Below are 25,834 nucleotides of genomic sequence, written 5' to 3'. Positions count from 1 at the left end.
ATAATATATGGAGATATACTTATCTCATAGAACTGGAAGGGACCTTGAAAGCTCATTGAGTCTAGTCCCCTGTCTTCATTAGCAGGACCAAGTACTGTCCCTTTTATTATTATTATTATTATTATAATTTATTTTGCCCCAGATCCCTAAATGGCCCCCTCAAGGATTGAACTCAAAACCCTGGGTTTAGCAGGCCAATGCTCAAACCACTGAGCTATCCCTCCCTTAAAAAAACCCCACCAGATCATTTATAAAGAGGAAATGACCTTGAAGACAACAGTGATTGTACGGAAGTTGGAGGAGGAAGCTAAAAGTATAAAAAGCAGTTTAATGAGGTGGTCAGTAAATCCAGGGTGTTGAGAATAAGGTATAAATTGGCAATCTTGTCCATAAAATATTAATAGGGTAAATCTGTGTCCTTATATGGGAAGTTTGAAAATGTATTAAGCAGCTTTACAGAGTTAAAAAGTGAAATACTATAGGTACATTGGCCTTTTTTGGGTTTACAGAGGTACAGAAGAATGGTCATACTGGGTCAGACCAATGGGTCCATATAGCCCAGTGTCCTGTCTTCCAACAGTGGCCAGTGCCAGGTGCTTCAGAGGGAATGAATAGAACAGATAATCATCAAGGGATCCATCCCCTGTCACCCATTCCCAGCTTCTGGCAAACAGAGGCTAGGGACACTTCAGGGCATGGTTTTGGTAAATTTTAATCTACAGAATAGTCATCTTCTGTTTATAAGAACTAGGGTAAATGTGCACCACATTTTGTTTCTGTTTAGGGCTCCTTTTCTTTCTAATCATGCTCAGTACAGATGTGATGGTAGGAAAATAAGAACAGCCTGCAACAACAATTTAAACAAATCATTTCAACTAAGCTGTGATTACCCTCGGTGTGATTCTATACAAGATGATTGGGAAAAGGAAAAAATATAGGCTTGTGCCTTCATTTAGCTTCTTTGTGCTGTGTAAAGAAGGCCTGAAAGATACTTTGGGAGTGGGGGGGTTGTTTGTTTTTAAATTTTCTGTATGTTTCTACACTAGAAATTCAGATGCTATCTAGATTCATAGATTCCAAGGCCAGAAGGGACTATACTGATTATCTAGTGTGATCTCCTATATAACACAGGCCATAGAACTTCCCCCAAATAATTCCTAGAGTAGATGTTTTAGAAAACATCCAATCTTGATTTAAAAAATGTCAGTGATGGAAAGTCCACCACAACCCTTGGTAAATTGTTCTGATGGTTAATTACCCGCCCTGTCAAAAATTTACACCTTATGTTCAGTCTGAATTTGTCTAGCTTCAACTTCCAGTCTAGGCTGGAAGACTCTTTGATGACTGGAGAGCCTCGTGTAAATGATGAGATCACACGTGCTAAAGGAGTAAAAGTAGCACTGTTAAGTGGGAGAAGATAATCTTCGTCAGACTGTTAAAATAACAACTGTTTGACCTCAGTGATTAATATTTTTGAATAAATGAAACATTTGTTGAAGATTCCACATTTGTGTCCCTTCCTTCAGGGAGATAATAGCTTAGTGCCTCCCACTGGTCCTCCAACAAAATCACAGAAGATCAGACTTCACATTTCTATGATGGAAAAACAAGCAGAATTTGTTTCTTAATTAAACCAACCAAACCAACCCATCCTTTCAGGCCCTAAATTAGCACGAGCCCCTCTACTCCGTCCCTCCCCCCTTTTGGTATCCTTTGTAGGTTAACTTTAAAACACTGGAGTGAAGCAGTAAAAAAGGATTGGTTTTGCATAAATGGAAGGCATCACTTTTTAAAGAAGGAAATAAGTAAGACCATGTATACCGTAGAACAATGTTGTGGCACAGCTAGTGCTGCGATCTCAAGCATAACTACCAGACCACTGTGTAAAGCTGTTCTTCCTGGAGGACAAGGAGTAGATTATAATTAGTGCCTTTTTCTAGGGCTAGTGTCAACTCCCAGTGAAGTCTTTTAATGGGAGCTCAGTAAGAATCTAGGTGATGTAAAACATCAGTCAGTACAAAACTGCATGGGCAAACTAATCCATGGGTTTGATCTTTTCTCGGTTTCATTTTTCATACTATGGCAATGCAGCTGCTGGTGAAAATATTTATAAGGCTATGGATTCCAGTCACATTAACATTTTTTATAGGACAGTAAAACATCCTCTGCTTCACCCAATTGTATGCTTATAATTTTCTGTTGTCTCCTGTCTGGTCTCCCCTCTGGTTTGACTTGTCTTACATTTCTGTTTTTCTTTAGGATACGGTGACCTGGACATGGCAAGGCTATTCATTGTAAGTTTTCTAACCCTATTAAAAACAACATACAGGAACTTCTCCCATTAATAAATAGACTGGGAATGACCAAACCAGCCCTGTTAAGTCCAGAGGAACGCATTTCTTGGTCTTCTGATGGAATGTATTTGGGGGTCAGACTGACATTATGTGACATGCTCCAGTGTTTAATCTCTTCGTAGATAGAGCACTAAACTGGTATTCAAGACACCTGGGTCTGTTCCTGACCCTGACACTGGTTTGCTGGATGGCCTTGGGCAAATAACATCATCTCTGTGCCTCAGTCTCCCCATCTATTAAAAAGGGGATAATGATACTAACTTCCTTTGTAAAGAGCTTTGAGATCCACTGATTAAAAAGCACTATGTAAGAGCTAGGTGGTATTATGGCAGCAAATTTTGTACTTGTTCTATTTTTCTGTCCTATAAGGATTTGTCATTTCCCAGTTATATCACCCTGAGGATCCCCTTGCTTATACTGGTATCAATTCGGAGTAACTCCAGTGAAGTCGAGAGTTTTAAGCTGCAAAGTGCAAAGGGTGAAAGTGGAAGAAAACCGAGCCCTATTGTATGTGCAGCTGCAGGTGCATTGCCTTCGTAACATTCCCAAATAGTCTTTCCAGTTATTCTAGCATTAAATTTTATAAAAGCAAAGCTTCTGCCCCTGCAGTAAAGTGTCCAAGGAATATTCTAAGGCTTGACTGCTTGCGGACCTTTTCATTGTAGCTAGATCAGGATGGTTCCCACAGAAGTAAGAAAGTTCAGTTCTGGATTTTCTGGTTGCTAGTAACACCAGAATAACAACTGTTATAGAAGAGGCAAATATTGCAGTTAAATAACTGTGCATATTGTCAAAAGTTGATTTGGTTAGTCTTCTCCTGGCTTTTGCCTTTTTCACGTTACAATGAAGCAGACGTGGCAGTGAAATTCTTAACATTTTTGTTTCCTTTTTCTTTTGGACTGTCACTACTGAAAAATCACAGGCATCAGCAATTTACTTGATTCTTATCTTTCTTTAGTGTCATTTTAACTTCCAGCATACTCGTTTCTCTATCTGACTTGAAGTTTAACCCCAAGATACAGTAGATAGAAAGAGGCCAGGACATAGCAAACATCTCCTTCATCAGATACAGAGAGACAGTCTTTCTATATACAGACTCTTTTAATACTTTTCATCTTGCACAATGAAACGAGTGTCTTTGCTTAGGAGATTCCAATGAAGAGAGATTTTCCATTTCAGATACTAATAGTCAGTGAAAACTCTTCAAGGGAGACCCTCAGAGACCAACAAAGGGCAATAGCTTAATGAAGGTGGCTTTCTAATAAGTGATTCCAAATTGTGCTCATTCAGCAGCATATTAAAGCTTAAATATTTGACGCCATGTATTTATTTATAAAACCTCAGTAGAAACATTGTGTATCATTTTGCTATATAGATTACATCTCTATTACATTGGAATTTTTATGCATTACTACTATAATATATATATATATATATATATATATATATATATATATATATATATATATATATATATATATATATATATACTGAAGTGTGTGTGTGTGTGTGTGTGTGTGTATATATATACACACACACACACACACTCTTCAGTATATAGTGTGTGTGTGTGTGAATATATATATATTCACTCCATGCATCTGAAGAAGTGGGGTTTTTACCCACGAAAGCTTATACCCAAAGAAATCTTAGTCTTTAAGGTGCCACCGGACTCCTCATTGTTTTAATCGGATATTACACTTTCTTGTGTAAAAGGACAATGTGAAATGGCATAGGTGGGTGTAAGCACAGAAGTAAAACTGAAAACCTAGATTTAATACCTGAATAACTGAAACTGTTTAAAGCTGCACTCCTTACTCAAATATGACATCAGTTTTTAAACTAGAAAGGAAACCTCTTTAGACTGATAATAGCATAAAAAACCCTCCCTCCACGGGGGCCAGTTAGTAAACCAGAGAGTCTGGGAGAATGTCTAGCTATATGTAAGCTAGACTCTTTCTTCTGCTTCCCCCACTGGGTTCCTCTATTAGTTGCTCTCACTTCTCTTGCTGGCACAAACTCTTATGATTACCAGGATGTGACCTAAGAACTTAAGATGTGCCGGAGTAGATATGAGCACTGGTGAATCAAGCCTGGGGGATACGTGGCTGAAGGGCTGAAGCAGACTTTGAGAGGAGCAGATGAATGGAAGAAGACTGGGGAAAAGCAGGGGTGGGGGTGAACGGGGAAGAGTATCAGGATATGAGAGCAGAGGCGAAGGAGTGATTTAGACTCTGTAGGCCCTTGAATGAAATTTCATGATATCCTGAATAATGTCTCCCTTGTTTTGCAATCTGGAAATAGTGCAGGAAGGTCTAATAAAAGAGCTAATTGATTGCATCTTGCAGCGCTGGCGTGCATTTGGTAGAACACTTCTTGGCCCCTCCCTGAAACCTGTCTGCCCCCATTCTGTTTTCACTCACTCCTTTTGTGTCACTCTTTTAACCTGTGGGACAGGTGCCTAAAACTGTTTTATAATTTTAAGTCAGCTGTTAAAATTCATAAGAAAAGTCCAGCTGGCCCTCCCACTCCACCACCTCTTCTCTATTCCCGGCCTTCTCAGAAAACTCTTCCCAAACAGAATAAAGTTGTCTGGAGGATTTGCCTTTATTTCAGGCTACAAGTAAATGCTTCTCTCTCTCTCTCGCAGCTTTAAAGTGCTAACAGTCAAATGTGGAAGTGGTTAACCATACCTCATTTCCCAACTTCCCCCATGTTAAAACTTCATACTGCCTTTTAAAGCATCCAAGACCCAAAGTGCACTGGTGATTTCTTGTTATAATAATAGTTAGCATTTAGATGGTACTGGAAACCTGTAAAAGCTTAACCAATCCTCCCTCTGCTTCTGGGAGGGAGGTCAATAGGTATTAGCCTCACTTTTCATATGAGAGAACAAACACACAGAGATTAAGTTCATACAGGCTGTAAGAGCCAGAGGCAAGGCTAAAACTCAGGATTTCCTGTTTGCCAAACCACTAAACTTCACCTCTTTTATAAATTCATAGATTAAGTGCAGGAGGAACTGTTAGCGCATCTAATCTGACTTCCTGCATGACAGAGACCAGTTACTCCTGCAATGAGCCAAACAGGTTGGGTTTGAATATCTTCCAGAAAGGCATCCAGTCATCATTCGCCATGTCCCCCAATGTATCTTCAGCCTTATTTAAAAAAAAAAAAAAAAATTGCTAGCCAGATGTGAACTCTCTTGACTTTATATAAAGCACGATGAACGTGTGTGTGATAACTACATATATAGTGCTGTAAATGCATATGGCACTAGAGAGCGTAACACGTTCTCGGCTCTAAAGAGCTTGAAGCATAAATGCCTTTAACTTTCATAGGAGCAGGAACCAGCCCTATGAAGAAAAGCTAAGGCAGCATCTCAAGAAGGTTCAGATCAGGGCATATAGGGATTATTGCCAGAAATAACAGAGACTGAAAAAAATGTTAACAAATGGTATTTGAAAGTCAGCTGAAAGTAGATTGTTACTTATAAAACAAAATCTTTTTCCTCCTCCCTAGCAAAGAACTTTGTGTGATGACTTTTTGCCAGCCGTTAACGAGGGTAGAAGTTGAGGTAAGAATTGGAGAAACTTGGATTTTTTTGATGAACATACTGTTCCTGTGTTTTTTATCAACAAATAACAGAAAACAAATGTCTTTTGGCAATAAGTGCAGTTCGTGTCTTAATAGATTAGCTCACTTTACAGGGAAACATGGTGGATACCTGTGTTGACATGTCTTTTAACTTGACAAGAGCCCATATGTGGAAGTGGTCGAAAGGGTATTTGTTATAAAATCACTATTAAATACCATTGTTCACAAATGTTTGGACTCACTGTTCTTGTAAAGACTGAACAGGTTGAATTACAAAGTAACTTCTCTGTTGTTTGTTTATTTTCAAAATTTAAGACTTAGCTATGGGTCTCCTAGTAATTGATGTGTGTTAGCGAGTTTCCTTATTGGTATTAATATGCATGAATTGCTGTGTAATGCAAAAGAAAATACAGCATACCTGTTGTATATTTGTATGCAAATACTGTGGGCCTGATTCTCTTCTCAATCACTGCAGTTTTACACAAGAGTAACTCATTTGAATAAAAACAGGAGTACTTGTGGCACCTTAAAGAATTCTATGCATCAGAAGAAGTGTTTTTAGCTCACGAAAGCTTTTAGGCCACACAAGTACTCTTTTTTTTTGCGGGTCATTTGAATAAATGTCTTTAACTATTTTATTTCTCTACATGTCTAATCATGTTCTGTTCTGTATTTTTTTTAAAAGGACTCTTGCTGTCTCAGAATTTAATGCTAGAGCACCTGTAATAAAACAAATCTGCCCTCAAATTCTAAAATTATAAAAATTAGACATGAAGTATTTCATTAATATGCATCTCCCCCTAGCAGAGAGAAATAAATTGAATTAATAAATGAATTAAAATAAATTAGACATCACCATGAGCTTCTATATATTCCTGTACAGAGATGTACAGCAATGTACCAGTTGTATTTTAAGAACATATCATGAACATATCCCAGTGAATTGTATAGATTGGACGTGAAACAGTTAAGCTGAGAATCTGATAGGCAGACTTATTGCCAAAGATATACATGGTAAATAGCATAGGAGGGAGTGAGGAGGCCAAAAATAGGTCAGGGAGGTATTTTCATTACTTGAGTGAGTTTAAAAGGATTTTATCTTGCAGGGCTGGAATTTCCCTCTGCAATGCTCAGGAATTTCTGACTAGAAGAGAGTACTTATTCATCATCAGCTTGTTGTGCTAGCCCCAGTCACAGGATGGGAAAAATTAAATCAAGTCCTTCTCCAGAGTGTGTGTGGTTATGGGCACGTCACATGCAGTGAGTCTCAAACATCATCCCCATTGCCTTTGGAGGAGGTAGAGGTGTCGTCTCAGCTGGTGAAGAGTAAGCTTGCTCTTTCATACCAGGACCTGAGACACAAATGGGCAGGCTTAGGTAGATTAATCATGTCTATGGTTCACATTTTTGGATTGTTCAAATGTTTTGACTTCATCCTACTCGAGTGCCTGCAACCAGGGATTATGCATAGCCATAACTGTGACTGCAGAGGATGTCAGTGCTTTGCTTCGCTACCCCACCGCAAGAGAGTTAACCACTGTTTCACTCAGGACACGTGGAGGAGGAGGAGGAGTTAACTTAATAATGGGCAGGATGGGGTATCGACTCAGAACAAAGTGAGTGCGTAGTGATCCTCAAGGATCAGCTCTAGGACCTTCAATGCCAAAAACGCAGACCTCTGCCCCTTGAACACCTGCCGTTTGAGAGCACTCCTTTAGTTGGGAGTAAGTGGTTGGTTGTTACAGCCACTTAAAAAGACATGCTCACAGGCAGTAAGCCAGTGCATTACTGCACACAGGCATTGGGAAGGAGACGGCTTGCCAAACTGCAAAAGAAAACTGGTAGGGCTGTGTTTATACAGGAAGTACATACAATATATTACAAATGAGTAACAGATACAGAAACTGTTATATGGCAAATTACTAAATTAATATACAGGGCTGTGTGCAAACATCACACTGAATTAAACAGGAGTTATGCATCCTTTTCCCACCACATTGCTTTGAAAATGAACTTTTACCGGTTTGTTTTATGCGGAAATCAACTATATTTACATAAGCCAAGCCCATTTTCATTGTGCTCCTTTGTCGACATGTTATAAAGAATCACAGCTGCTAACACCTCATTTATTGAAATCTTTAACAGTAAAATTTTCACTCTGGTGCAAATTCACTCATTTTTTCTCTTTATTTGATGTCTCAGAATAAAGACTGACTTTTATTGTGGTAGTAGAATTATGAACATTTATTATGATGTGCTAATAATTCAAAATGTACTTTGTAAACTAAATTACCAAGTCCTGACCTTTTGGTGATGCCCCAGTGATTGAGAAAGTTGAATATAATTGAGAATGCTTCTTTTCTAGTAAATTACTCGAATGCAATAGCCTTTCTTATAATTTCATAATAAATCTACTCAGTATTTTGGGGACACAAGCTATTTCAGGCATATCTGCACACCACCTGTTTTCCCTAAGACATGGATTTTGCATTTGGATCTTTGAATTAGTTGTAAGTCTTTAAACAGTCAGCTTTAAATTGGTTAAATACGTATATATAATTTAATGGATTTATGCCCCCAAAGTGGATAAAGACTCAACTGTTTCAAATAGCAGCATATAACTGACTTCACGTTTTTTGCTAGTAATGCCCATTTTGGGGTCCAGAACCCATCTTTTGGAAAATTTTTATCACCCAAATATGTCTAATAACTTAAGTCTCAGTCTCACTATTTTACTACGTATTTCTGAGTGCTGTGGATCAGAAGACAAAACTTGACCCTAGGAAAGAATACAATTTTGATATAACTCTTGTTGATCTCCAGTTGTTACAGAAAAAGAGCAGAAGAATGGATAGTTATATAATGATGTTTCAACAAATTTAACTTTTTATTTTATCATTATTGACAAATATGAACTCTCCATACAAATATTTTTTAAAAAAATCTTTACAAGATTCATTTGTGTTTGGTCAGCCTCTTATAATCTTATCTGTGTATTTATTTTGTTCAAATTCCAAAAATAGCAAACATATATTATAAAATCGACTTCATCCTGAAATAAAACCATTTATCTTTATTTTTCCATTGGAAATATTTCCAATAATTTATTTCTCCATGTCACTATTGTTAGGGCGTCTGCCCTTTTCCAACAAGAAGATATAGAATACCAGTCCTCAGAATTCTACAATTTAGCTGCAACATCAATATCTTTTCAACAGATTAGCATTAGTATAGACTGTATTTAAGTTGTAATATAGTACTAGGTACCTAGGTATTTAGGGCATAGAGTTTTAAAAGTTTGTGTACAGTCCCTGAGGCCTAAATACTGGAGCTCAACCCTAATTTTATGAAGAACTATGTATTTAGGCTATTTGTCCCTTTAGTTTTGGATTTCATATTAAAGCAGCTACAACAGATCTGACCAAACCAATATGTAGCAGCCCTGGAACAAATATACAAATCATCTGCTGTGTAGTGTTTTGTTTGGGTAAGTTTAAAAAACAAACAAAACCTGAGCTGTTTCTAAAGCTATGGAGACCTCTAGTGGCTGATTACTTAATTGCTTGACTGATATTTTTTTCCCCTTTATGATGCAAAACCCTATCAGTAATAAGTTAATGGCTGTGCAGATTTACTGAATAAATTATATTTTTCAGTTTCTACCTGTCCATGTTCCTACTGAGGAAGAGAAAAAGGATCCTACTCTTTTTGCCAGCAAAGTCCGTAATACCATGGCAACGTATGTATCCATATAAAAAAAAATTCTCAAGCGCTTACCAAGAACTGGTTCAAATATATTTTGAACTGCTTTAGGGATCTGAAATATTTCAGGAAGTGATTGACAAAGCCATGATTCACCTGAGTCCTAGGTTTCATATTTGAATCTCTAAATTAATTGTATACGGTGTACAAGCCTCTGTAACTAGACAGTTCCTAATTGGCTAATTATTACTGACTAGTAATAAGTTAATTGTTCTGTGCTCCACTATTTGGATTTAATTGGTGTAAAGCTGGGGTAATCATTTGCATGACAAGACATAAGTGCACAGATTCAGTTTTCTCTGCTGTGGTTAATGGGCCTAATTCTGCTCTGTTCCAACAGTGTAAATCTCAAACAATTGGCTTGACGCCAGTGTAATGACTGTGGATTTGTACTGGCATAACTATGAATAGAACTATGAACAGCAGCTATACTAACCGCTTAAGTGGTGCAAGGATAAATTCTCATCTTGGCTGTTTACATATTGCCTTTGAGACCAGCACCGAGGAAGGTTGGGCAGGGGGTGGGGGAAAGTAAGATTCAAAAATCTCTTTGTTAAGATGTTTGTCTTTCTACTACATTTCAGGGCTTTGAATGTGCCAGTTACAGACCATACTTTTGAAGACTGCAGACTTATGATTTCAGCAGGACAGCTGACCTTGCCCATGGAAGCAGGACTGGTGGAGTTTACCAAAATCAGCAAGAAACTGAAGTGAGAGAGGTTTTGCTATTCCAAGTTCTTTAATGACTTTAGAGCTGCACAAGACATTGTGTCGTGTTCTCCAGAAACAGTAACATTGGTCTGAAGTAAATAGGATGAAATTCAATAGGGACAAATGCAAAGTACTCCATTCAGGAAGGAACAATCAGTTGCACACATACAAATTGAGAAATGACTGCCTAGGAAGGAGTACTGCGGAAAGGGATCTGGGGGTCATAGTGGACCATAAGCTAATATAAGCTAAAATGTAACACTGTTGCCAAAAAAGCAAACATCATTCTGGGATGTATAAGCAGGAGTGTTGTAAGCAAGACACACGAAGGAATTCTTCTGCTCTACTCCGCGCTGATCAGGCCTCAACTGGAGTATTGTGTCCAGTTCTGGGCGCCACATTTCAGGAAGGATGTGGACAAATTGGAGAAAGTCCAGAGAACTGCAACAAAAATGATGAAAGGTCTAGAAAACATGACCTATGAGGGAAGATTGAAAAAATTGGGTTTGTTTAGTTTGGAGAAGAGAAGACTGAGAGGGGACATAACAGTTTTCAAGTATATAAAAGGTTGTTACAAGGAGGAAGGAGAAGAATTATTCTTAACCTCTGAGGATAGGACAAGAAACAATGGACGTAAATTGCAGCAAAGGAAGTTAAATTTGGATATTAGGAAAAACTTCCTAACTGTCAGGGTGGTTAAGCGTTGGAATAAATTGCCTAGGGAGGTTGTGGAATCTCCATCATTGGAAAGTTTTAAGAGCAAGTTAGACAAACACACGTCAGGAATGGTCTAGATAATAGTCCTGCCATGAGTGCAGAGGACTGGACTAGATGACCTCACGAGGTCCCTTCCAGTCCTATGATTCTATGAACAAGGACAAATTGCCTGGTTGATTATTTGATCTTGCGTAATGTATTTTAGGATTTGAAAAGTAATATAGTCTCTCTAGAAATTAGAGATGGAAAAGGCCCACAGGGATTAAATTATGGCTTGGACTATGCGCCTGTGTGAGGAAGTAAGAATCTGCCTATTGTAGTTCTATAGCCCTCGGCTATAGTAGTATCTGAGCACCTCACAATCTTTAATGTATTTATCGTCACAGCAGCCCTGTGAGATAGGGAAGTACAATTATCCCCATTTCAGAGGTGGGATGCTGAGGCACAGAGAGCCCAAGTGACTGCCCCAGAGTCACACAGGAAATTTGTACCAGAGCAGGAAATTGAACCTGTATCGCCCAAGTGCTGCCTACTACTCAAATCACGGGACCACACTTCCTCTGTGTTGGGGATAGAGCGCTGTCACTTCTCCTGACAATGAGATGCATTCTGGGGTGCATCAGTATCATTACTCAGCCAGTGGCTTAGTTGCAGAGGTAAAAGGTGCCCTCTCCCATGTGGGAGCTAATGCTGTGACATGAAACAGTGACGGCTGGGTGGATTCAAATTTAAGGCAGTGAAATGTTGTCTTTAGTTCTGTTGCCAGATGTTGCCTGTGCTTCTGAAAACTCTCATCTTCTGTGCAGTGAGTGCTGAGATACCTAAGCACAGAATTAGCTTTAGTAAAAATAATAATAATAATTTTCAGGGGGGTTTAAATGCTGATTCAGTATGAAATATCGCACATTGAAAGCACAACCTTTTCGGTGCACTACATACTCCACACTATCTAGTTTTCTGCTGTGGAAACTGCAATCACTCTCTTGCTACTAAAACTCCATCTCTCTTGAGCCCTGCTGCACAGAAGTTAATTACGTCTTCCTCTGATTTTTATAGTCTAAAATGGGATCCTATCCGAGATCAACTGGATACATTTGCTGCTATTGCAAATGCCTCCAAAGGGGGAAGAATTGGAATGGAGGAGTTTGCTGAGTACTTGAAGCTGCCTGTCTCAGATGTTCTCAAAGAGCTGTTCCTACTCTTCGATAGGGTAAGGATTTATGGCACTGACTGAAATAAGGTGTCTTATTAACATTCTCTTAGGAATCATTTTCCCTAAAGATATTTGCAGGCATAAGTCCTGCTCACAAAAGGAGTAAATTGCCAACCAAAATCCTATTGACAGGATTGTGAGGCTGCAGGTAACTGGGGGAGCCTAGTACATGTAGTACGAGTGCACGTTCGTGCTTGTGAAAACATGCTGTACTTTGAAAGGTTCCCATTTATGCACTGTGTGCTACGTATAATCAGCACGGAATACTGCAAGCGGGGCCGACTTTAGGCCGATTCCTGTGAATCAAGCCCCGCGCCTAAGAGGGCCCCATAACATCCAGAAGAGGGGCCCCGCAAGGTAAGGCCCCGGAAGACAACTGCTGCCAAGGAAGGCCCCTCCACCGAAGTGCCACCGGAAACAGCGGCAACCAATTCAGCTGCCGCCGAATTGCTGCCGCCAGCTGCCGCCGTCTTCAGTGGCATTTCGGCGGCGGGTCTTTTGAATCGGGCCCCCACGTCCTAAAGCCAGCCCTGGCTGCAAGCACTCAAGGATCTGTTGTTCCCGTTTTATTTTGGGAGTTTCACAAACTCTGCATGTTTTTCCTGGTCCTGCTTTTTAGTAAACTTCCCTATCAAGGAATTGTGCCATATAGCACTGACAAAACTTGTTTTGAGATTCTCTAGGTCTGAACGAATTCATCTGCATAAAATGAAGGGTCCAATTTCTTCTTCTTTTTAAAACGCTGACTGTATTGAAAGTGCCTGACCTACAAACATATGTGAACATTTCATCGCCATAGACCATATTTAATCCCAGCTGTTCCGTAATGACCATCGTGTCTCTCTCTAGGAAACTATTGGCTAAGGCCCTACTTTTCCCCAAGCTGGGACTTTCCCGTATGCTGAGTAAACTGTAGTCATTTGAGGATCACCCTCCATGCTTACAGTGTGGTGCTGATTACCAGATTACGGTATGGCTCCATGTAGCAGAGTCCTACAGAGCAGTAGAGTAGTTGAGATTTTTATTTTCACTGAAAATTCTATCCACTTGCCCCAAACGAAATCAGCGACGCTTAAAATCCCAGCTCTTTGACTCAGGCTAGCAAGCTTACTGCTGATGCTCATGTAAGTCTGGCTCGAGCGTCTCATCAACACCTTGTTCTTCCTGCCTGCTTTTTTTTTTTTAATTTAATTTCAAAATACTCAACTTGCACGCAAGAACGCAGCTCTTTGGGGAAGGAAGGGAAATGAGTTATGGGTACTCTCAGCTCCAGGTCACTGACTTGAGCCTCACCCAAATTTGTAGCCACCAAAAGGCCATCAAAATCTCAGATAGTAAAATGAGTGGACGGGGTCCGTGATATAGAAACCCCCATCAAACCTGATTCTTGTTCAGTCTTAGCAGAGAGGCTACAGACAAAAAGTGAAACGAAACTATCCTGACCGTTAGGCTGTGGCCATCACAGTAAGTGGGAGGTTGAGACCCATTGGCATGGCTGGTTAGGCAATCCTGTATGGTTGCTAGCCACGCTGCACCGATTTGGACAAACAAGTTACTTTAATTTCTGAACTCCAACAAAGGTGAAGACATTGGAGAGGAGAATGCAGGGACACATACAACCATGGTAAACTGAGCGGATCTCCTTGGGAAGTTAAGTTAGAAGTCGTCTAACCTTGGCTGTGGTCCTTTCTAATGTTGCATTGCTCAAAGGGCCACCAAGAACATTTTGAAAATTTTGCTGTATCGTTTTCAACCCCTCAGTTTTCCCTAAAATGGTTTCACATTCGATAAAACAAATCTGATCTATAAAATAAAAAGCAAGTGTTCGGCAAGAGAAATACTTGTCAAAAGCAGAGGGTGGCTGCAGGGAGCTGATGGAATTCAGGCAACCAAAGGCTGCATCAGACGTGCCTGGGCATGGGGAATACTAATACTTCAGACAGATAATCTGTATTTTGCTCACACCCAGCTCAGACTCCATTATTGCTCTCAGAGGCTGCAGGATTTTCAGCTCTCATCTGGTTAATTCTCTGTAAACCATTCACCATGTTCCTCGCTCAAGCCTTACTTGGTGGAGGGAGCAATAGTGGAGGGGGCCTTGCAAGAGGTCTGGGAGGTCTTTTAGCAGGAGGTGGACAAGGAAGAGGGAATCTTGGAGGACTCGTTGGAGGACTCGTCAACATTATCAGTGAGGTAGCAGCTCAGTACACCCCAGAGCCACCCCCAACTCCTCGCAGCCACTTCATGAACGTGGAAGCCGGCGAGAGTGAGGAGATCAGTCAGTTCCGCCGACTCTTTGTCCAGCTGGCCGGAGATGACATGGAAGTGTGCGCCACCGAGTTGATGGACATTCTAAACAAGGTAGTGGCCAGACATAAAAACTTGAAGACAGAGGGCTTCAGCCTGGACACATGCCGGAGCATGGTGTCAGTCATGGACAGTGACACAACCGGCAAGCTGGGCTTTGAGGAGTTTAAGTACCTGTGGAATAACATCAAGAAGTGGCAGTGCGTGTACAAAGAACACTACTCCGACCAGTCAGGAACTCTTGGGAGTGCTCAGCTGCCAGACGCATTCAAGGCTGCAGGGTTCCAGCTGAACGAACAGCTCTACCAGATGATCATTCGCAGATACTCCGATGAAAATGGGAGCATGGATTTCAATAACTTCATCAGCTGCTTGGTGCGACTGGATGGCATGTTCCGTGCCTTCAAATCCCTGGACCAAGATGGAGACGGCCTGGTGAACATGAACATTCAAGAGTGGCTGCAGCTGACCATGTACTCCTGAGGGAACACACTGGAATGGAACACACTCCAACTGTGTGCTCTTGTTTATACTGGTGTTAACTAACTGGAGCCTTTCTCCTTCTTCAAGAGCAACCGTTTGTCAAGTCAAGCAAGCTTTGTTGCTATGAAAGAGCACACAATAATGCTTAAAAACGTGTAGTTTATTGTGAAATGTTTGTTTTTTCTACTGTGTATGTTTTACAGTTTGGATTGCTGAGGGGCTAGCAAATGGAGCATTTCTTGAGCTGTGCAAGACTCTGGCTGTGTGCGCGCACACATGCATATGAGTACCTGTAATAGGAAAGCTAGAATGATGATGGGAAGAGTAGTCGTTAAGGCTTTTCTCTCATATAGCATGTTGGTGGCTGGTGGACATATACCTATAATACAGAATACATTTCTGATTTTTTCTTAAGATTGGGGTTGTTTTTGATGACTGTTTTGATTTTTATGTGTTATCTATCAGTGCTTATTTTGCTGGAGGCAGAAGCTGTGTTTGCCTGTAGGGAAATTGCTAGTAAATAGAGGTGTATTGATTTCTAATTTGTAAGGAATTATTTGTAATGCGGAAAATAAATTGGAGTTGTAATTATTATTATAATCAATGGATTTTGAGAGACAAACTAAATCTCTCTTCTTTCCTACTTCTGCTGTCTCATTGTTTTCAGCTGAAATGTTTCCTGGGGACCCGGTGCTTGGTATATACTCTTTTTATTCCTGCAGCCTTCTAACAAATATTTTTACTGTAAAGTGCAATAATCTGAGTAGTGTTAAAATACAGAATTGCCTATCGAGAGGGCCGTTGAACTGCTGCAGTCACCTATTAGACAGACAGATGGAAAAATTCAGCCTTGGCTTATCTCCATTGAAGTGGAGTTTCCTCAGGGATGAATTTCACCCACAATCTCCAACTACAGTAGTTCCATTCATGTCAGGGCAGAGATGCTTGCAGTGGCATTAAAAGGCAAGAAGCAGCAGGAACTGGAGAAGGTGTGTGCCTGCAGTTCAGAATGTTCTTGGCTGCTTTAAAGCAAAATTATTTTACATGGGCCTAGTTGATATTAACGTGTGTGTGTGTGTGTGTTTGAGAGCGAGATAGAGAGCGTGAGCTTGCTGAATGGAATGTGAAAAGATGGTCAAGCAGTCATCTCTAGTTACAAATATCCATCCGCCTATGCCCTTCCTACACAACCTTGATAAGAAAGTGTCATCAGCAGCTAACTAACTAAACAATAGGGAGATAGCATTTGATTATTAACAGGCTGATGTATTTTGAAATCATTATGGCTTCCATTTCCATTTCTACGTTCACCGAGTCTGTGTGCACATTGTCATTGAAATCTGATCAGCTTTCCACAATGTACGAACTGTCGTTTAAATCACTTACAGTGCACGATACCAGACTGAATGACAGAAACTTAGTAAAAATAAAAGAATAGTCAAATTGTGACAAAATAGGCTAACTTCTGAACCACATCCGGTGGCGAGGTGGGTAATAATCCCAGTAGAAGAGTGAGTGAAGGAGAGAGAATGACACCTTTGTGATTGTTTCTATATTAATGTTTGCTTTAGAATCTCTGTCTTTCAGGCTAATGAGATCTCACCTGTGGGTACAGGTAATTGTTTGGCAGGGAAGGATTAAAATAACAACCTCCTGCATGATGTTCCCTATTATGAAAATGAGACATGTAAAAACACATCCCTACTGTTGTGTCCAATAGGAATTCCTCTCTCTCTGTTGCAGACCTAGAAGCGATTGTGATGATTTTCTTTGACATACAGGAACAGTTCTCCTAGGAAATATGGTTTCTAAATCAAACTAGAAACTATAGTAAAAGTTGACGTGAAAACTATCCCTGTTATGACACCTTTTATAGGCACAGTGCAAGTTGGGCCCCTTGGGCAATGACACCTCAGGCTTTTTCCACATCACTCCTGTGCATCCACCTGGCCTTGGAAGGGGATTTGCTAGTTGGAAAAAGGGTAATTCAGTGTCCATGCCCGATCTTTCTCCCTATGGAGCTCTGAAGAGACTGTTTATTGTGGGTGGGCGGGAGGGGTGTTTTTCTTACAATATGCAAGCTTTACTGTTACTGAGACCACCATAAATGTACTTAACTGAGCACATGCCTCTGACTCATAAACAGAAAATACGTCTTAAATATATAGTACCCCATTCTGAAAACGGCAATGCAATGCTGAAGTCTGGTTTAAAATCAGACTACATAGTAAAATTGTTGTATTTAACTTTTACTTTTCTTTAGCAACATACAAATATTTAAATGAGCTACATGTATTTGCTAGGCCAAATACCCAGTTAATAGTAAGTATAGCTGAGGAGCAGCATTCAGGCATTCAGCACACTGCAGGATCCCAAAGTCACACTAGCCAGCCACTGCTTCATTCGTGCTTTCCAGGCCCGTCATAGCCACCCTGAACTCTGCTGGGCATACAGCAGGTAGATAGCCCATGGAAGCCTGGTAAGTGCCGTTATTATCCTAGTGTATGACTTGGGCTATATAATAACCAGAGGCAGTGGCTTCTGCATCACCACATGGTGTATGTCGGTGGTGAGAGAATCGAGGGGGGACATTTCACCAGACAGTTGCAATGAGTTAATGTGACAGAAAGACCTGAAATGAAAACCAAAATTTTAAATTGAAAAAGTAGCTGTACATGGAATGCTACCCCCCTTATCTTTGCTATTTGGGGAATTGGGCTTTTGGTTCACAAGTCACCTCTCTGAATAGCTTTGGCTAAACAGTTTAAATCTCTGCTGCAAATCACAATCTCCTGTGAAAACAGAGATGCTGTTAGGCCAAACTTACCTGCAGTGATATTGCTTCTTACTGTCAGTGTTTCTCTAGAGGCATTTTTAATTCAGTGCCCGTCCTTTCTCTCCTATCCTCTCTCATGTCAGGAGCCATGCAAACATCTCCGTTTCTGCTCCTGCCCTTCCCACCTCTCCTTTCATCAAGTGTCAAACCATCAGGCAAGTAGCCAGCATCCTAGGTGTTAGTATGATGAAGTCACAGTATGAACCTGAAATGCAGTTATCACACCCAGATATCCAAAATGCTGGAATGAAGTACTTCTGATGGCACTGCATTTAATTCTTGGTTTTGACACCTAGATGGAAATAATTTGACCATACTAACTTTGTCATGCTCTGTTTATTAATAACGAAAGCATTAATCCCCATTATGAACCAACTGACTTCCAAATTCTGTGGTTTTGTTTTAAACCAAAGCCATATTCACTTAACATAGCTTACTTCCCCCCCCCCAACTCTTGCATTCATATTTTTATGCACCACTGGGACCATCTTAAACCATTTAAAAATTATACTAAGTCATACCCAAGCTAAAACCTGTACGTCATGCCACACCACGTATACGATGGAATTGTAAATTCCTGAAAACGGTTCTAGTGGAATCAGCAAAAAACCTTCAACTAATTATGTACAATACAAGCATTTGCTGGACCTTTGATGATAAATTAACAATCCGGGCATTCAGATTGTAAAACTACACAATAAAAAGCAATGATACATTGGATATCTAACATTTGGATGTCACAAGATCCATAGTGTTAAAATATCTGGCATCAGAAACCATTGGACCAAAAAAAAAATTATCCTGAGGTACCAGCTAACTGTTAATCACAGAGGTTAAAGTGCAGAGATTGACTAGAAAATTGCCAACAAGCATCAAATTATACCATGCTACCTGTCTAACAGGATGCTGGTAATTTTATTAGCAGAGAAGAATTTTATAAGGAAACTTGTTGGCAAACCTGCAGGTCTCTAAGCAGTAGGTGATATTCAACATTCTAAATGCTTCCACAAAGATTCTTTACTCTATCAATAGAAAACAAAACATGGGTGTCTGTAAACTGGCAGTGAATTGGCTTTAGAGGCTGAGTAAACTTGGATCTAGGTAGCAATTGCTTTAAATCTTGCCAAGTATATTGGTCATTTTTTGTTTGTTTAAGAGTAAAAATACTTTCTCGCCCACCTATCTGAATCCAGGACCATGCAAAGTACAGAAGCACTCATTCAGTAATGGAAATCCACAGTATGCAGATCCCAAGGATCTCAAGGCATTCTACAATTTAGTCTTAGCACTGTCCCATTAGGTAGCTTATTGTTCCATTATACAAATGGAGGAACTGAGGAGCAGAGACGCTAAGTGTGTTGTGTTCAAGAGGACAGCAGAGCCAGAAAGCTGTGCAGATCTCCCTTCTGCTCTGTGTGTTTACCCACAAGACTTTTGTTTGTTCATTTGTCTGTAAAATGTTTCATATTGATCAACTTGGGAGGCTCTTGACACTACTATTTTGCGTCCTGGAAGAATATTTTAATTCAGAAATGTAGCCCTCCTTTTTTTTTTTCTCATGAATTCTACATCATCAGCATTCAGTTTTTACAAATTTGTTTGCTGTTCAAAATTTGTTGATGAATGTCTCGTGGGAATATTTCAGCCCAGGGATCGCCAGTCACCTTAACATCAAGGTAGATGCTCTGTGTCTGGTCACCTAACTTTCAAATGTTACTGTTTCTTACCCATGACAGAATATCTCCCAAGTCCACAAAGAACTTTTACAATCGTCACATAAATACAATCAACTCAAATATGCACGTGTATTTCAGCAGGTATTTGCCACTTCCCCTCACTGCAAATAGACTCGCCAATAATTTTACTTCAATCTGATAGCCAGTCCCATCAAAGGAACTGCAGTTTAGGTCTGAATGAATTTATTGTAGTATCTTTCTACTTAATACAATCTGGTTTTCCTACTTCCAATACAGGCCATTATGATTAAAGTGCAATATCTTGTTGTTTAACTCATGAAGTGTCTCAGGTATTTTTACAGCATTCTGAACATAGTACTTGCTCCACAGAAAGCCCATGGTAACTTCTTGACTATGCGTGTGCTGTATCATATCTCTGTGTTCTATACCTTATAGCCAAAAGTACTTTTTGGGGTGATCAAAAGCTAATAACGAAAACTCCCTTCTTATGCAGGTAAAAATTTTAATCCTTTTGTGAACTGGTGCTTACAAAACTGCAAGCAGAAGTCAATTGTTCATCTGTAGAAATGCTTCCTCTGGTCATTTTTAAATGGTACACATGCACTGATTTTTTTTTTCCAGAATTTTTTTTAAAAATAGTAAATCAAGCATTAGTACAGATTGCATAGCTTGATTATATTTCTCATATGATGAGCCTTTCAAGTGATCCAAGCTATTAACTCTAACTTTTGCCATCTGTCTTTGTGGTTACAGAATGGAGATGGCACCATAGACTTCCGAGAATACGTGATTGGTTTGTCTGTTCTTTGTAACCCTGCCAACACAGAAGAGACTATTCAGATGGCGTTTAACGTAAGTTCAGTTTAGTACAGCACTGTAAACCTGACAGACCTGGGCTGACTGTAATTCTGTTCTCTTTCAAATTATAATATAAATTTATAGATTCAGTCTGTCATGTGAATGTGAGTAATACTCTTAAACCAACTGACATTTGTGGTGAAGAAAATGCAGATGTCAGCTTCGTAGATAAGTTCTTCAAAAGCCATGTGAAGGCACTAAGGAATATGTAACTTGGCAAGATAACTCCAAAAATGATCCAGCAACAATTACACACTTCTGTGGGGGCGTTTTGTGAGCGATACGTAGATCAGAATAGTTTGGTGGGGCAGAAGTGTTTAGTCTAGCTGTTCTTTTTAACAAAATCATCAGTGGACATGTCAAGGCTAGTAAAATAAAAAATTAGTTACCAGCTTGTTTTGAATCATGACTTTGAGATCCCTCCACTGCTCTGCTTTTGTGCATTCCTCATGCAGTGTCTTGAGATATGAAGGAAAGTTACTCTGAATAGGACTCTCATAAGAGAGACCAGTGCTTACTCAAGCAGTTGCCTATATTATTGTGTCCTATTGCTGCTCTATATAGCTAAGTATTCCAGCAATCCAGCCTGTTCAACCACTGCGCCAAAAGGTAGCTCTGCTTTCTCAGAGATGTTTTGTGTCTGAAGATGCTCAGAAAGACTGGCCTCCAAACCATAGCAACCGCCAATGGTATATTAACTGTTGCATTTACACCTCTACCCAATATAACGCTGTCCTCGGGAGCCAAAAAAATCTTACCGCGTTACAGGTGAAACCTCATTCTATCGAACTTTCTTTGATCCACCGGAGTACGCAGCCCCGCCCCCCAGACTAGTGCTTTACCGCGTTCTATCCAAATTCATGTTATTTCGGGGCGCGTTATATCGGGGTAGAGATGTACTTTGAAGCCGATAATTTGGACATCATTACTCTCCTCAGTGGTGAGCATTCTACTCTGAAATGGAGCTATGACTTTTCTTCCATTATCTGCTGTCAAACATAGTTTCACTTGCAGTGGGTTCTGCTCGATTGCAGGGGTTCACCCTGGGGAGCTCTTTACAGGATGGGAGCCATCGTTCCCTTTATTTCTGACACTAGTGAGTGGTTAGTGCAGCTGCTCACTGCCACGGCCATGCTAGAAAGGATGGGATGAAATATGTAATGGGCGACAAATCATGCATGTTATTATAATATGGATTTTCATCCTAGCCAAAATAGTAGCAAGTTCAGTCATGTCATAAAAGTTTAACTTGCAGAAAAAAAGACAAAAGCCTGATGGTATTCTTTTTAGTACTTATACATGGGACACTTTTTAAAATAAATATAATGGTTTATAACAAACTATGGGCCGTGTTTTTGAAAAAGCTAATTTACTGGTATTTTTCCATGACTAGTTTCTGAGCATATTCTCCAGTACAGCATATTTACATCCAATTATTGCATTTGTCCATCATGCATCCTTTGATCTCAGTGTTGTCTTTCTTTTGAAAAGTTCCTTGAAAAATGTCCCATCTCATTCTCTGGAAAAAAACATTTTTTAAAAATTTGTAATAAAAATTAGCTGTTGGGACTCCAGTCTTCAAATCACAGTGACAACTGCTGAGACATCTTGAATGGCAGAGACCATTATTGGGTGCTTTCAAAGGTTAATTTGAATTGGAATTGCTGTGCTACCACATAGGCAAACTGATACCAGGGGTGTTCACATTACAGTTTTGTAATCTTTCGACTTCAGCTCTTTGACGTTGATGATGACGGCAGCATAACAGAAGAAGAGTTTGCTTGTATTCTCCGGTCATCTCTCGGCGTGCCTGACCTTGATGTTTCTCAACTCTTTAAGGAAATAGACACAGATCATTCTGGGAAGATCGCCTATAGTAAGTCTATTTCATAGAACTAATACACTTATACTAAGAAAGAGCTTTGATATTACTACTCTAAGATCTCAGTCTCCGATTATTACAGATTCAGAACTCTTTTCCCCACAAAAAAAGTCTAACAGGTGCCTAGACCACTCATATGTTGTTAATGTTGAGAAAAATATGTGGTTGGGGAACATGGACAAAGATGATGTATTAATTTCTCCTTAATTGAATGTCTGCGCTTGGAGCTGGGGGTGTCATTTAGTTGGGGATTGGTCCTGCTTTGAGCAGGGGGTTGGACTAGATGACCTCCTGAGGTCCCCTCCAACCCTGATATTCTGTGATTCCCATTCGAAGAGACATACTTGCACTACAGTGCCAGAGACCCTCGGCACATATTCAGGGCTGCTAGCCAGTCCCACCACTCTCGCTGCCATGGCTACAGTCTATTTTTAGCACCTGAGCATAATGGGAGCAAGTGCAAGTATTTCTCCTCACGCCGGGAATCACTCCCCTCAGCTCTAAGTGTAGGTGTAACGTAAGAGATCTTATAACATCATTTCGGTTGGTTTTTATATGCCATCTCCATCACCATGAATACCTTACAAGAGATTCCCACAAGCAGCCAATGGATTAACGTCTTCCATACTTCCCCTGACCCAATCGCCACAATTGGTAGATTTTCTGTCTTCCCAACTGCCCCACCCCCTTTCTTCTTCCTGCATTGCTGGTATTATTATGGCTGAGAGAAAGCTGTTCTGAAGCAGTGAGCTTTGCACATCCCATTTAAGGCAAGGAGACTTGTGGTCATTCTAAGCCCCTGTATTAGGCAATTCCAAAGTCTGGGATTTATGCTGTGAAATCTGTGTCTCCCATGCTAGTGAATTCCACCACTGAGACCGACAATCACCTCTTATGCTTCTTAGCAGCTACGAACCATTATTTGTAATGAAATAATCCACAATAGCCTCACTTTTTGCAAGAGTTTTGACAAGTGTAAAATTTTAACTTTTCAGGTCACCATTCAATTGGCATTTCAGTTTCTGGAAGTTTTAATAAGACTAAATATAGAACAGCTACAATAGAAATAGTAATTCCCAAACTGCCCACCCTGGAGTCTGTTGCCCCTTCCTCTGAAGCTTCTTGTCCTGGTCACTGTCAGTGAAGGGATACTGGTCTCAGTGTGGCAGTCACTATAATTTTCTTTGCTGTAATGCTGTTATTGTGCAGTAGAGTATTTTGCATCATTGCTGCTCAACCCACTGTCTTTACTGTCTTTAATTTCAGATGAGTTTAAGGACTTTGCATTCAAGCATCCAGAATATGCCAAGTTATTTACTACATACCTAGAGCTACAGAGGTGCCAGCTACAGACATTAGACGAAGAAGATTATCAGACACCAGAAGACACATACTCACAGAGTAAGACATCAGTTTCAGAAAAGACCCCAATCGCAAGAAATAAAGTCGGTCCTGAAAGCAATGAAGAAGACATCTCAAGTACTTCAGACAAAAAGGATGACTAAGTATAAACAGCCTGATAATTTTGCATTTACACTGTGTACATTTCACTGCTTGTTGAATATTGATAACAGTTAAGATTTTAAGAATTTTTTGACTTTTTTTGTATTTCTCTGTGTGTCAAAATTGTGAGGGAGGAGGGATAAATAATTTATTTCATTCTGCCACTCAGTGTTGTAAGTAAAAATGTCTCCTCTTAGGTAGATTGCACAATACACTCTGAATCTAAGTTAATGAATACCATAGCCTCAATTTTTTTTGGTGTTAGTCTCACAGGACTGTGAATATTGTTTACTCTCTTCCAAGCAAGGTGTTTACAAGGTAGCAGACATTGTTAAGGTAGCCAACCAAAGAAAAGTAATTTCCCAGTAGGGACTGAGGAGAAGATTTGCTGCTTTCCCTCGCTATAGGACATTTAAATGTAAGATTTTGTTTTCTTTAGTCTCCGGGCACCCTTCAACATTTCTGAAATTTCAAACGTATAGAAAATTTAGAATTCATAGGAGAACAAGTGTTAGGAAGTTGGTATTTTAGTTAGTGCGTGGCTGTCTTGAGGCTTTCCTTAATCTGTTGTCAACCACAGTCAAAATTTCTCAACAAAGCCATGTTGATTCACTGATAATAGCAACATCTTTGGACAAGGCCCACTAAAGATGGAATGGGTTGTATTTGTTAATAAAAATGAATTGGAGTTCAAAGATAGCAGATTATTTGAATAGGAAAACTCAGAAAACAGGGCCTCAGTGGTTAGAACACTAAATGGAAAAAAAGGCATATAAACAAACACAGTTTTTACTAATTTAATGCCATATGAAAACTAGAGGAAAATTTCGATCTAATAGTCATCAAGTGATTATGACCTTGTTCTGGATAATGTCAAGCCATAGTTCTAATAGAATCTACTGTAAAATAGGCTTTCAGAAACCATATCTGCACTTAATACACCCCAAGAGCGTGATCCAAAGGCCACTTGAGGTCAGTGGAAAGATTCCTGTTGACTGCAGTAGTCTTTGCCTCAGTCCCCTACTGTGCAATTTGGGACCAGAGTTTTGAAATGTTGGTCCATCATCTTTTCGCCCATTAACCTGAAAGGGATTTATATTCTTAGCTTTCAACATTCCTAGGAGTTACTCGCATAGATTACCCTATTCATCAAAGGGAGAAGTGGCAGGTTAGTTTCAATTAGAGAATACCTGCTGAAAGATGGGCAAGACGCTCAGGAATATTACCTCAGAAGCCTGGAATGTATTGTGTAGCATCAGCAGTAGACCTAGTTCTGCTATTTGAGGTCCAGTTGCAATGGTGGCTTCTGACCTTTGATCAATGATTTTACTGTCTCAAGGTATATTTACATGTTTTAGCTTTCATGTGTGATCTTCTGTAATACTGTGGCTTTCTCAGTTCCAGATGCTTTAAATAAATTTTTTTTTTAAGAACATGTGTGAGTATTGGAGGAAGGACATACTGGCTACATGGGCTGCTGGGGTTTTCCATGCAATGTCTTCGTATCGTGTAAGGTTCAATGTAAGTTGAAGTTGCCATTCTTAGCGCTGAGAACGATGGTGCTGCCATTTACTGCAAGGCTAGAGAAGTATCATATGGTTGCTGCTTTCCTGGCGATACAATGGCAGAGAATTCTCCCTGCTGACTCCCCTAGTAAAAGGGAACATTGGCACAAAGGAACCACACACAAAGGAAAAAAGAATTTTGCAGTCATCCCTTTTGTGGAGCCTCTGAGATGCTTGTCTGTCCACAGCCTGGAAATGAGGACACGTCATAGGCAAGTAAAAGGAATCAGTGATTCGAACCATAATTCATAAATAGAAATTATGTCTGAGTGTAAGTTGAACTCTAGGAATGTGCGCTCTGACCCCACAGCAGCAAATACCAGAAGAAGGATCTAACCACCATGATTTC

General features: G+C 39.9%; 2 protein-coding genes across 3 annotated transcripts in view; both read left to right on the top strand.

Moving 5' to 3' along the window:
• Positions 1-25,355, top strand: part of LPCAT2 (lysophosphatidylcholine acyltransferase 2) — a 48,879-nt gene extending 23,524 nt beyond the window's left edge. For both annotated transcript variants that reach the window (XM_039503582.1, XM_039503584.1), the window contains exons 7-14: positions 2,260-2,294; positions 5,877-5,931; positions 9,608-9,690; positions 10,298-10,423; positions 12,198-12,351; positions 20,431-20,529; positions 22,270-22,411; positions 23,684-25,355. In XM_039503582.1, coding sequence (XP_039359516.1) covers positions 2,260-2,294; positions 5,877-5,931; positions 9,608-9,690; positions 10,298-10,423; positions 12,198-12,351; positions 20,431-20,529; positions 22,270-22,411; positions 23,684-23,922 — 933 coding nt within the window. In that variant the 3' untranslated portion in view covers positions 23,923-25,355. The remainder of the gene's footprint in view (positions 1-2,259; positions 2,295-5,876; positions 5,932-9,607; positions 9,691-10,297; positions 10,424-12,197; positions 12,352-20,430; positions 20,530-22,269; positions 22,412-23,683) is intronic.
• Positions 14,167-15,463, top strand: CAPNS2 (calpain small subunit 2). The gene has a single exon (XM_039503585.1). It carries the CDS (start codon positions 14,401-14,403, stop codon positions 15,142-15,144), a length of 744 nt encoding a protein of 247 aa, XP_039359519.1. The 5' UTR covers positions 14,167-14,400; the 3' UTR covers positions 15,145-15,463.
• Positions 25,356-25,834: the final 479 nt, after the last annotated feature.

This window comes from Mauremys reevesii, linkage group 16 (genome assembly GCF_016161935.1).
Source record: "Mauremys reevesii isolate NIE-2019 linkage group 16, ASM1616193v1, whole genome shotgun sequence".
In the NCBI taxonomy this organism is placed as follows: domain Eukaryota; kingdom Metazoa; phylum Chordata; order Testudines; family Geoemydidae; genus Mauremys; species Mauremys reevesii.
The sequence above is the reverse complement of the archived record's forward strand: the minus strand, read 5'-3'. Positions and strand labels throughout refer to the sequence as shown.

What these genes read in the sequence shown, in the direction of transcription:
- CAPNS2 (XM_039503585.1), top strand. Translation starts at nt 14,401, where the DNA reads ATGTTCCTCGCTCAAGCCTTACTTGGTGGAGGGAGCAATAGTGGAGGG.